The 12,862-nt window shown below is 44.9% G+C and overlaps 1 protein-coding gene across 3 annotated transcripts in view; it reads right to left on the reverse strand.

The window, feature by feature from the left end:
* Positions 1-9,693, reverse strand: part of LOC138976464 (dihydrofolate reductase-like) — a 14,663-nt gene extending 4,970 nt beyond the window's left edge. For 2 of the 3 annotated variants that reach the window (XR_011459020.1, XM_070349314.1), the window contains exons 1-3: positions 5,813-6,143; positions 1,647-1,777; positions 875-924 (exon numbers count right to left, since the gene is read on the reverse strand). Coding sequence is in view for 1 of the 3 variants with exons in the window: in XM_070349314.1 (XP_070205415.1) it covers positions 875-924; positions 1,647-1,741 (145 nt within the window). In the remaining 2 variants the exon portion in view is untranslated. Of the gene's footprint in view, positions 1-874; positions 925-1,646; positions 1,778-5,812; positions 6,144-9,344 lie in introns of those variants that run through there. The other variant, XR_011459021.1, reaches the window with a different exon arrangement.
* Positions 9,694-12,862: the final 3,169 nt, after the last annotated feature.

Genomic DNA, 12,862 nt, shown 5'->3' on the forward strand with positions numbered 1-12,862 from the left:
TTATATTCTGTAACCGACGTGGGACAAGCGAACGCACACATATTTCCGTAGCAAAAAGCATAAGGCCCAGGGCCGGACCAAATGAGTTGTAAGGGGGGGGGGGGGGGGTCCTCCTTTTTTGGGGGGGGGGGGGGGAAATCAGCGAAGGTGGGGGGGGGGGGGTACCTTTTTCTCATCGGATTTCACATTGAATAAAATTTGTTAGAGACACACACAAAATTTATTTAAAAAGACCAACAAAAAAAAACACACTCAAAGCAGGTACATGCTTTTTCCAGGGGTGGGGTTCCGGAACCCCTGGAACCCCCCCCCCCCCCCCTGGGTCCGGCCCTGAGGCCAAATGAAAATATAATTATATTGGTTTCGGGTAACCCGACCGACCCTATCTTTTCCTGCCGACCCTGAGACCTTTTTTTCCTTTCTCAAAAAAACCAAACACTTTTGGCACATTTTGCGAACCATCCCGAGACTAAGGGAAGTAACCTCCTCTAAAGTCGACTGAATGGGAAAAAAAATTATATATATATATAACAAATATAAGACGACCTACCGACCCTATCTTTTTTGGTCACATTACTCTAAACCAACATATATTTTTATTTGGCCTAATGATTTAGGTTAGGCACAACTAAAGAAATGTTACTGCTTTGTTTGGAGAAAATTCCACGAAAGCGTAAGCCTTGTGCGCACACTTTCATGTAGGATACAGACAACAACAACAACAACAACAACAACAACAACAACAACAACAACAACAACAACAACAACAACAACAACTTAAAAAGAAAAATCACACACACAAAACACATACAAAACAAGCAACCAACAAGCCAACCAACTAACAAACAAACAAAAACACACATTTCTCACTTACTTTGATCTTTACGGCTCGTGGAAAGGTCAATGAAAAACTTGTGGTCGCCCCTGAAAAGCCAACACAAGGCCAAATATTATTTCAAAGCACAAGAACCACAGACTTCAAAAAATAAAAAAATAATTAGGAATCAGTCCTGAGGAAATTTACACAAAAAAGTTGAATTTCTACGAAATATCTGCCGCCATGATATGAACATAAAACCGAAACTTTTAGTAAAAGATGTCACTGACTGGAGAAAGCTGACGAAACAGGAAAGGGGTTCCAAAACAATAGCAGAGAGAAAGAGAAGGTCAACGTGAAATGATGCGAGAGGACAAAACTACAAAAAGATAGTCAGACTGAAGGGCAGACAGACGGACAGACGGACAGACGGACAGGCAGACAGAGAGACAGACGGACAGACGGACAGGCAGACAGAGAGACAGACGGACAGACGGACAGGCAGACAGAGAGACAGACGGACAGACGGACAGGCAGACAGAGAGACAGACGGACAGACGGACAGGCAGACAGAGAGACAGACGGACAGACGGACAGGCAGACAGAGAGACAGACGGACAGACGGACAGGCACGCAAGGCAGCCATGCCCTGCAACAACAACAACAACAACAACAACAACAACAACAACAACAACACAGACAGACAGACAGACAGACAAACAGACAGACAGACAAACAGACAGACAGACAGACAGACAAACAGACAGACAGACACACAGACACACACACACACCCACACACACACACACACACACACACCCACACTCACGGCAAATACGGCCAGGGCAAGGTGTTATTGAAGGCGAACCCTTGATTCTTATCGAGGAACGCCACGACGATTTCATACTCTGCCTTGTCGGACATTGTCGGTCAGCTGATGGTCACCTCAGCCAGCAGTCTCTGCAACCCGGTCAGCAGCAATGAAGAATATATACTTTCAAGCACAAACATTCATAAAAGGGTAGAAATCAGATTGAAATCCATGGGAATAGGCACAGTTAAATACAGGGTCATACGCTGGTGAGATTGTTGCCTATGGGGTTGTTTTTTTCACTCGGGAACGTCTTCATTGACGCGACAGTGCTGGTGGACGGTCACTGTGGCCGAAAGGTGCTACTACGCCAAGGAGTTCCACAGGGAGGAGTACTCTCCCCCACGCTATTCATACTCTTCATTAACGACCTGGTACCAGAGTTGCCCAAGGGAGTCCAAGCGGCACTGTATGCTGATGACCTTGTTCTCTGGTGCTCGGAAGAACTTGCCCCAGAAAAGGTTGCAGCGTTGCGGAAGACTGGTGTGTGACCATCAACAGGGAGAAGACCACTGCCACTCTCTTCACACTCTCTGCCAAAGCGACACCTGGCAAACTGACCTTGGGGGACACACCCCTGACATTTGAAGACCAGCAAACATACCTGGGGGTCACCTATGACAAGCGCATGACCTGGAAACAACACGTCATGAATGCAGAGGGAAAGGCCAGGAGAAAACTAAACATCATGCGGAAGCTGGCAGGATCACACTGGGGTGCAAACGAGAAGATCCTGAAAACAGTCTACCAGGGGACTGTACGACCGCACCTCGAGTACGGATCAAGCTCTTGGGCAACAGCAGCCAAGACACACCAGCAGGCCCTAGACAAAGTACAGAACCAAGCGCTGAGAATCATCACGGGCGCAATGAAATCAACACCCATACAGAAGATGGAACAGGTGACTGGCATTCCTCCACTGAACAAAAGGCGAGACGGCAAAACAATGGTACAAGCCACCAAGTACCAGTGCACTCATGACCATCCAATGAGTGACAGACTCAAGAAGATGTCCTTAGGCAGGCTGAAAAGATCAAGCTTCGCTCTTGAGGCAAGGGCTTTGCAGAAGAAACATCAGACAGAGATGCCAGAGCTAGTGGAGCCACCATCTTTCTCCCTTGATGCCCCACCCTGGGAAGACAGACAAGGAAACCTGGACATACAGACCAGTGTCCCCTACATCACAACAAAGGACGAGCAGAGCAATGCGACGAAAAAAGCCCTGACTAAAGCCATGCTTGAAGAAAGGTACCCCCAAGAAGCATGGATACGGGTGTATACTGATGGGTCAGCCAAAGAGGCCGTCAAAAAAGGAGGATCGGGGGTGTATGTCCAGTACCCCAGTGGAGAGAGGCAAGCAGAGGCTATACCAACAGGCCTCCACTGTACAAACTACAGAGCTGAGGTACAAGCACTGATCCATGCAGCATTCACCATCAACGACAGAGTCAACCATGACAACCAGGTGGTCTTCCTGACTGACGCTCTGTCAGTACTACAAGCAATGACCAGTAGCAAACTGCCTCAGCTGGAACACGCTCTACACAACATCAAGAGCCTGAGGACAGTACTGCAATGGATCCCCTCCCACTGTGGTGTACAAGGAAACGAAGAGGCGGACAGGATGGCAAAGCTGGGTGCAGAAGATGAGCAAGAGAACAACCATGTGAGCCTGACAGAGATGAAGACCATCATTAAGTCTCTGCGCAGGACGCCCCAGCCATAGGACAGCTACCACCTGCTATCCAGACCACAGCAGGTGGTCATCTTCCGCCTGAGAACGGGACACAACAGACTTAACCAGCATCTCCACGGGAAGCTGCATGTTGTGCCCTCCCCCATGTGTTCTTGTGGAGAAGCAGAGCAGGACACGGCCCACATCCTACGATACTGCAGGAACCACCAGGTGCTGAGAGAGGAAATCTGGCCATTGCCGGAGTCCCTGCACAACAAGCTGTACGGGCCAGTGGCTGCGCTGCAGAAGACCACTAATTATATCTCAAGATCTGGACTCCAAGTGTGATCGGCGATCGAAAAGAAGAAGAAGATTGACGCGACCACAACGAAAATTCTGGCGTGTCGAGCTTCAACCTCTACAACATGTTCATGATATCTGATATTTTGTGACTGCCCCTCTCTTTCTTCTGCCGACGACTCAGGCTGGCTTTGTGAGTGTTCAGCCTTCAAAAGGCAAACTGAGCATACTTGCAGTTCACGCTGACTCTCTTCATACATCTGTGAACGTAACGTTTGGTTTTGTCCTTTCATGGAAACTAATTGGGTTGACAAATGAAACTGACTCAAGCAGGGAAACAACAACAGGTGGGGTAATTATAAGCACCAGCTGCTGCTGACTCTCAACAATAGCACGATGTCAGTATATAGACAAATCATTTGAAATGTGGGCTACAGTTTGTGTTAAATAACCAGTAGATATGCCTCACAAAAACACACCTTTTTTAACCCAGATTGTGTTGGCTTTTCTGTTGCTGTGTGGATCGTAACATTAACTGGGCATGAACAAAGATTTGTTTCTCGTCCGTATGTTTGTAGGGGCGCATCATAAGGTTCTTCAGTACGAATGTTCGCCCAAACATTGAGGCAAGTTACTGACATCGTACGCCAGTGATAATGACAACGGTCGCCGCCAATGATAAAATGTCTCATTACATTTAGTTAAGTTTTGATCGAGACGAGGGTCGTGGTGTATGTGTGTGTGTGTGTGCCAGTGTGTGAGTCTGTGTGTGTGTGTGTGTGTGTGTGTGTGTGTGTGTGTGTGTGTGTGTGTGAGTGTGTGTGTGTGTGTGTGTGAGTGTGTGTGTGTGTCTGTGTGTGTTTGTGTAGAGCGATTCAGAGGTAACTACTGGACCGATCTTTATGAAACTTTACATGAGAGTTCCTGAGAATGATATCCCCAGACGCTTTTTTTCATTTTTTTCAATATATGTCTGATGACGTCATATCCGGCTTTTTGTAAAAGTTGAGGCGGCACTGTCACACCCTCATTTTTCGATGAAATTGATTGAAATTTTGGCCAAGCAATCTTCGACAAAGGCCGGACTTTGGTATTGCATTTCAGCTTCGAGGCTTAGGAAATAATTAATGAGTTTGGTCATTAAAAATCTGAAAATTGTAATTAAAATTATGTTTTTATAAAACGATCCGAAAATAATTACATCTTATTCTTCATCATAACAGATGATACATGAAACGGCTCATTTATGTTTTTGTAATGGTCAGACAATCAAGTAAGTTGTTCTTGTTGTTGATCGTGTTAATATGCTTGTCGCTTATTCAGCGTACGACGGCCACACGCAAGCAAAGAAAGCGGCAAGGTCAGCTTACACTGAAAGTCCTGATGATGACCTGGCTAACTCGTCCTTGAAACCTAGCTGACCTACTCAGGCCACTGTTCGGTAACTGACCGTTTACTTGCCCCTGTGCTTTCACTGAACCACACAGTCCCGGAATTCGTCCTGTGTTTGTTTGTTTGTTTGTTTGTTTGCTTAACGCCCAGCCGACCACGAAGCCGGGGCCATATCAGGGCGGTGCTGTTTTGACATATAACGTGCGCCACACACAAGGCAGAAGTCGCAGCACAGGCTTCATGTCTCACCCAGTCACATTATTCTGACACCGGACCAACCAGTCCTAGCACTAACCCCATAATGCCAGACGTCAGGCGGAGCAGCCACTAGATTGCCAATTTTAAAGTCTTAGGTATGACCCGGCCGGGGTTCGAACCCACGACCTCCCGATCACGGGGCGGACGCCTTACCACTAGGCCAACCGTGCCGGTCCCTGTGAGCAATGACGATGCAGTGTACACGCAATACTTGTCACAGAATGTAGGATCTTTTCAGTTGAGCACTTAAATTTCAAAAGGCCTGGAGATCGCAGGAAAAGTTTTTTTCTTGACGAACATCTGACGACAACTTCAAGTTTCCCCATTCAAGTTCTTAAGGTATAAAACCCGTACAGGATAAGCGAATACAGAGTGATCAGGCAAAGCTTTTGGACATAAGAACTTAAGAAAAAGAAAGAAAAAAAAGAAAACTGTCCGAAGGACAAAGATTTATGCAAACTTGATTTGATCTGAAACTATGAACAAGTTACCAACCTACCGGCGTATGACGATGAAATCTGCAGCCAGATGAATATGACTGTGGTGTAAATTCTGCTGTCGTGAGGCCAGGTCGCATGTCCTACCTGTGTCTACGATAGCGAGTTGAAAGTGTAAAAACTATGTGTGCAGGCTGTGAATAATATATCACTGATAAAACCACAGGCGCACAAATGCTGAACGATAGGATTTTTTTTTTTAACTTGAACACTCCTGACTGGTTGGTGTAATACGTGTTGGTGTTTCGCCCGATGCTGTTGAACGCTGTGAACTTTTAACTACAGGCGCACAAAAACAGTATTCTTGCAACAATTTCCCATAATTCAAAGCATATGGGGACTGACTGGCAAGCCGGGTCTGACAAGTGTATGCGGGCAAGAAAGAGAGAGAGAGAGAGAGAGAGAGAGAGAGAGAGAGAGAGAGAGAGAGGAGAGAGAGAGAGAGAGAGAGAGAGAGAGAGAGAGAAGAGAGAGAGAGACAGAGAGAGAGACAGAGACAGAGAGAGAGAGACAGAGAGAGAGAGAGAAGAGAGAGAGACAGAGAGACAGAGAGAGTGAGAGAGAGAGTGAGAGAGAGAGTTAGAGAGAGAGAAAGAGAGAGGAGAGAGAGAGGGGGAGAGAGAGGGGGGAGAGAGAGGGAGAGAGAGAGAGAGTTAGAGAGAAAGCCAGGCGACCAGACAGACAGACAATCAGACAGAGACACTGAGAGATGTCCGAGCAATCGCAGATGCGTCGTACGTACGTGACACACCCGTGTACACTACATTGGGTGTGCACGTTAAAGATCCCACGATTGACAAAAGGGTCTTTCCTGGCAAAATTGCTTAGGCACAGTTAATAATTGTCTACCTATACCCGTGTGACTTGGAATAATAGGCCGTGAAAGGTAAATATGCGCCGAAATGGCTGCAAACTACTGGCCGTATAAAATTTCATCTCACACGGCATCACTGCAGAGCGCCTAGAACTGTACCCACGGAATATGCGCGATATAAGACTCATTGATTGATTGATTGATTGATTGATTGAACTAAAACGACATTGGAGCTTCACGGACAATCGCTTTGCTGATGAGGACACAGACAGATAAAAACAAGTCGCGTAAGGCGAAATTATTACATTTAGTCAAGCTGTGGAACTCACAGAATGAAACTGAACGCACTGCATTTTTTCACAATGACCTTAGTCCGCCGCTTGTGCAAAACGGAGTGAAACTGACGAGCCTGTTCAGCGCGGTAGTGGTTTCGCTGTGCTGCATAGCACGCTTATTTCTGTACCTCTCTTCGTTTTAACTTTCTGAGCGTGTTTTTAATCCAAACATATCATATCTGTATGTTTTTGGAATCAGGAACCGACAAGGAATAAGATGAAATTGTTTTTAAATCGATTTCGGAAATTTAATTTTGATCATGATTTTTATATTTTTAATTTTAAGAGATTGTTTTTAATCCAAATATAACATATTTATATGTTTTTGGAATCAGGAAATGATGTAGAATAAGATGAACGTAAATTTGGATCGTTTTATATAAAAAAAATTATTACAATTTTCAGATTTTTAATGTCTTTCTTTCTTTATTTGGTGTTTAACGTCGTTTTCAACCACGAAGGTTATATCGCGACGGGGAAAAGGGGGGGGGGGGGGGTAGGGGAGATGGGATAGAGCCACTTGTCAATTGTTTCTTGTTCACAAAAGCACTAATCAAACAAGAGGCGAAGCCTTCAAGGCTCACGTAAGAAATCGACAAACAGTAACACAAACTCAATCACTCCGTCACACATACACACACACACACACACACACACACACACACACACACACACACACACACACACACACACACACAGTAAGCATAGGTGAAACTGTGCAAGAAAGCGAGACCCTGGATCTGCCAAGTAGTCTCGGCCCGCTCACAAGAACAATGACCGAGACTTTCAGTAATTCCTTTGCGTGACGTCTAACCCTCTTACGTCATAATGTGACGTCTTCAAATAGTTTCTATCACACACGTCGAACACTTTTGACCGAGACTGACGTAATCCATAGACTCGGAAATGTTAAAGTTTCTATCACACACACACACACACACACACGCACGCACGCACGCACAGACAGACAAAGTTTATCATCGCATAGGCTACACTTACGTGAGCCAAAAATTGCTCCAGGGGCTTGCAACGTAGTACAATATATTACCTTACTGGGAGAATGCAAGTTTCCAGTACAAAGGACTTAACATTTCTTACATACTGCTTGACTAAAATCTTTACAAACATTGACTATATTCTATACAAGAAACACCTAACAAGGGTAAAAGGAGAAACAGAATCCGTTAGTCGCCTCTTAATCTTACGACATGCTGGGGAGCATCGGGTGAATTCTTCCCCCTAACCCGCGGGTGGTAGATATTTAATGAGCAAAGTCATTAATCAATTTTTAAGCCACCAAGCTGAAAATGCAATACCGAAGTCCGGCCTTCGTCGAAGATTGCTTTACAAAAATTTCAATCAATTTGATTGAAAAATGAGGGTGTGACAGTGCCGCCTCAACTTTTACAAAAAGCCGGATATGACGTCATTAAAAGTAGGCCTATTTATAAAAAAAATTAAACAAACCTCCGGGGATATCATTCCCAGGAACTCTCATGTCAAATTTCATAAAGATCGGTCCAGTAGTTTGGTCTGAATCGCTCTCCACACACACACGCACACACACACACACACACACACACACACACACACACACACACACACACACACACACACACACATACACCACGACTCTCGTCTCGATTCCCCCTCTATGTTAAAACATTTAGTCAAAACTTGACTAAATGTAACGAGACATTGACCTCGGTCGAATCACATATCTGTCAATGTCGCAGCGCGTGGAACAATCAGTTACCGTTTGAGTCGTCGATGAGAGAGAGAACGAGAGAGAGAGTGAGAGAGAGAGAGAGAGAGAGAGAGAGAGAGAGAGAGAGAGAGAGAGAGAACGAGAGAGAGAGAGAGAGAGAGAGAGAACGAGAGAGAGAGAACGAGAGAGAGAGAGAGAGAGAGAGAGAGAGAGATAGAGAGAGAAAAGAGAGAGAGAAAGAACGAGAGAGAGAGAGAGAGAGAGAGAGACAGAGACAGAGACAGAGACAGAGGCAGCCACTGACAGAAACAGACGGACAACAGACAGACAGACAGTCAATCAGAAAGACGCCGGGACGGACAGACAGACAGACAGACAGTTAGACAGACAGACAGACAGACAGACATGCAGGCAAACAAAGACAGACAATGAGATGCATGGCTTAATTTGCGAGCAGCATTGGGACTGTCAATTCAAGGAAAGACAAATCCTACACCAACTAACAAGCACCTCCTTTTTACAAGAGTTCCTTCCCTTGAACCACTACCGCAAACAGCTTGGCGCAGCAATTGGCGCTGACCGAGCCGACTGACGACTGAAACCACGACTCTCAAATTCGATAACAATAATCTCCAAAGACAAAAACGACAGCGGTGTCACACGCACGTAATACTCACCTCCATCTATACTATGATGTCCATGGCTGAATGGGTCGACGAGCACTGGATAAACGGACGATTTCAACACATACTATTACCATAAGCAAAAATATTTCCAAGCCATACGGCCTGCTTGAGGGGGGTAACGCTTAGCTACTGATTTTAGTCTCGCTCAAACGCTCGACCGTCACACAAAAATTAAACATTGCGACGAGTACTCGCACACTTTTCAGTGAAACCAGTGCACTGACCTATTTCAGTCGACAAACAATATGTCCTTTGAGAGGCATCTCAAAATTAGATGAGTATTTTGGCTTTCTTCGCCAGCAAGCTGAGACGGAGAGAGAGAGAGAGAGAGCTCGGCGAAAAATACGGTAGGCTGCTTCCTCGGTGACAGCATATGTTCAGGTCTCGACGCTCCCAAATATTGATTTTCCCTGCTTGCGATTGCGTTTTGGCTTGTGAGTGCGTTTTGGCTTGTGAGTGCTATGATGTCTGTGATGAAGGTGGATACACGTTCACCATGCATGTACACGATAAAGCCGACAAACGATGGTTTGAGGGGGCAAGCTGTGTTTATTGTCAGCCATGAAGATGATCCGTGTGTGTGACAAGGGAACTAACTCTCGTTAGTTACTTAACACATTAGTAGCAGTTGCTTCCCTTAGATGGTAACAGATTCTCAAACACTACAAGTGCGTTTTGGCTTGTGAGTGCGTGCTTGATCCTTATTACCATGCTCTTAGTTTTTGAAGGAAGAATAATCATTGGGGGTCCTGATTTGGCCTATTATGGTCCGCTGGACCCGAAAAGCAATGTTCAGCTAACTAAACTAAACCAAACTAATAATCATTGAATTTGCAGAGCACCAATTGTATACTTCGCACTGAGACTAAGCCTTGGAGTGATGATTCAATTACATCAATTGATTTACCCTGCAAGTGCAGTGATGAATCATCAGCGAAAAAAATCACATCTTACTGCATCACTTGAAATTTGAAACGGAAAATCATTTAGTATATATACAAAACAGAAGCGGACCGAGTCAGTGCTGATCCTTGAGGAACTCCGGCCACACTGATCTTAGAATACCTTTAGCTGATGTCTTACCATTCAAGGACACATAGGCCTATTGGGTTCTATCAAAAAGATATGATAAAACAAGTCGCGTAAGGCGAAAATACAACATTTAGTCAAGTAGCTGTCGAACTCACAGAATGAAACTGAACTCACTGCATTTTTACAGCAAGAGCGTAATATACTCGTAGCATCGTCAGTCCACCGCTCGTGGCAAAGGCAGTGAAATTGACAAGAAGAGCGGGGTAGTAGTTGCGCTGAGAAGGATAGCACGCTTTTCTGTACCTCTCTTCGTTTTAACTTTCTGAGCGTGTTTTTAATCCAAACATATCATATCTATATGTTTTTGGAATCAGGAACCGACAAGGAATAAGATGAAAGTGTTTTTAAATTGATTTCGAAAATTTAATTTTGATCATAATTTTTATATTTTTAATTTTCAGAGCTTGTTTTTAATCCAAATATAACATATTTATATGTTTTTGGAATCAGGAAATGATGAAGAATAAGATGAACGTAAATTTGGATCGTTTTACAATTTTCAGATTTTTAATGACCAAAGTCATTAATTAATTTTTAAGCCACCAAGCTGAAATGCAATACCGAAGTCCGGCCTTCGTCGAAGATGGCTTGGCCAAAATTTCAATCAATTTGATTGAAAAATAAGGTGTGACAGTGCCGCCTCAACTTTTACAAAAAGCCGGATATGACGTCATCAAAGACATTTATCGAAAAAAAGAAAAAAACATCGGGGGATATCATTCCCAGGAACTCTCATGTCAAATTTCATAAAGATCGGTCCAGTAGTTTAGTCTGAATCGCTCTACACACACACACGCACAGACAGACAGACAGAGACACACACACACACACACACACACACACACACACATACACACACACACACACACACAGACAGACACACATACACCACGACCCTCGTTTCGATTCCCCCTCGATGTTAAAATATTTAGTCAAAACTTGACTAAATATAAAGACCGAACAGACTTATTTCTGACATACACTCTTCAAAAAAAGTTAAGGATCACTTTTTTACAAGCACGCCACACAAAACAGACAAGACCGAATTCTTTCATTTTTTAAAAATTATATAATTGAACAACCAAGGAGTAATGGCAAACAAAGCAAAGATCGAACGCGGTAGCGACAATTTAGCTAGAGTGTGTCAAACGTGACAACCCTCGAGAATGGAATTCACAACAATGTGAATCAGTGTCAATAACAGGTGTGCCCTCCGTTGTGTGCCAGGCATTCAACACATCGTTGGCGCATGGAGTGGATCAGGTTGCATATGAATGCTCTGGGAACTCCATTCCACTCCTGTTGGAGCCATTGCAACAGTTGACCCAGATTGGCAGGAGGAGGGTGATGTTGCTGTACCCGACGACAAAGCTCGTCCCACACTGTGTCGGACCGGGTGGCCGAGTGGTAACGCACTTGCGCTCAGAAGCGAGAGGCTGCAAGTTCGACCCTGGGTCAGGGCGTTAGCAATTTTCTCCCCCCTTTCCCTAACCTAGGTGGTGGGTTCAAGTGCTAGTCTTTCGGATGAGATGAAAAACCGAGGTCCCTTCGTTGTACACTACATTGGGGTGTGCACGTTACAGATCCCACGATTGACAAAAGGGTCTTTCCTGGCAAAATTGTATAGGCATAGATAAAAATGTCCACCAAAATACCAGTGTGACTTGGAATAATAGGCCGTGAAAAGTAGGATATGCGCCGAAATGGCTGCGATCTGCTGGCCGATGTGAATGCGTGATGTATTGTGTAAAACATTTTCATCTCACATGCACACGGCATAAATAAATCCCTGCGCCTTGAATATGTGCGCGATATAAATTGCATAAAATAAAAATAAAATTATAAATCCCTGCGCTTAGAACTGTACCCACGGAATACGCGCGATATAAGCCTCATATTGATTGATTGATTGATCTATGGGGTTCAGGTCCGGGCTGTTGGCTGGCCACAGCATCCTGTTGACCCTGGCCTGCTGGATGAAGGTGTTTACAGCTGCAGAGCGATGGGGAGGTGCGTTGTCATCCTGAAGAATCGCACGAGGGCCGATCGCTTGGAGGGCTGGAACGACCAGGGGTTGCAGGATCTCATTCTGGTAGCGGACACCGGTCAAGTTGCCCACTACATGGTACAGAGGTGTCCTTAGACGTGTGCTGATCCCTCCCCAGACCATAACAGAGCCTCCGCCAAAACGCTGTCGTTCTTTCTTTTCTTTATTTGGTGTTTAACGTCGTTTTCAACCATTCAAGGTTATATCGCGACGGGGGGAAGGGAGGAGATGGGATAGGGGAAAGGGGGGAGATGGGATAGAGCCACTTGTTAATTGTTTCTTGTTCACAAAAGCACTAATAAAAAAATTGCGCCAGGGGCTTGCAACGTAGTACAATATATGACCTTACTGGGAGAATGCAAGTTTCCAG

The sequence above is a fragment of the Littorina saxatilis genome, linkage group LG9, assembly GCF_037325665.1.
Source record: "Littorina saxatilis isolate snail1 linkage group LG9, US_GU_Lsax_2.0, whole genome shotgun sequence".
In the NCBI taxonomy this organism is placed as follows: domain Eukaryota; kingdom Metazoa; phylum Mollusca; class Gastropoda; order Littorinimorpha; family Littorinidae; genus Littorina; species Littorina saxatilis.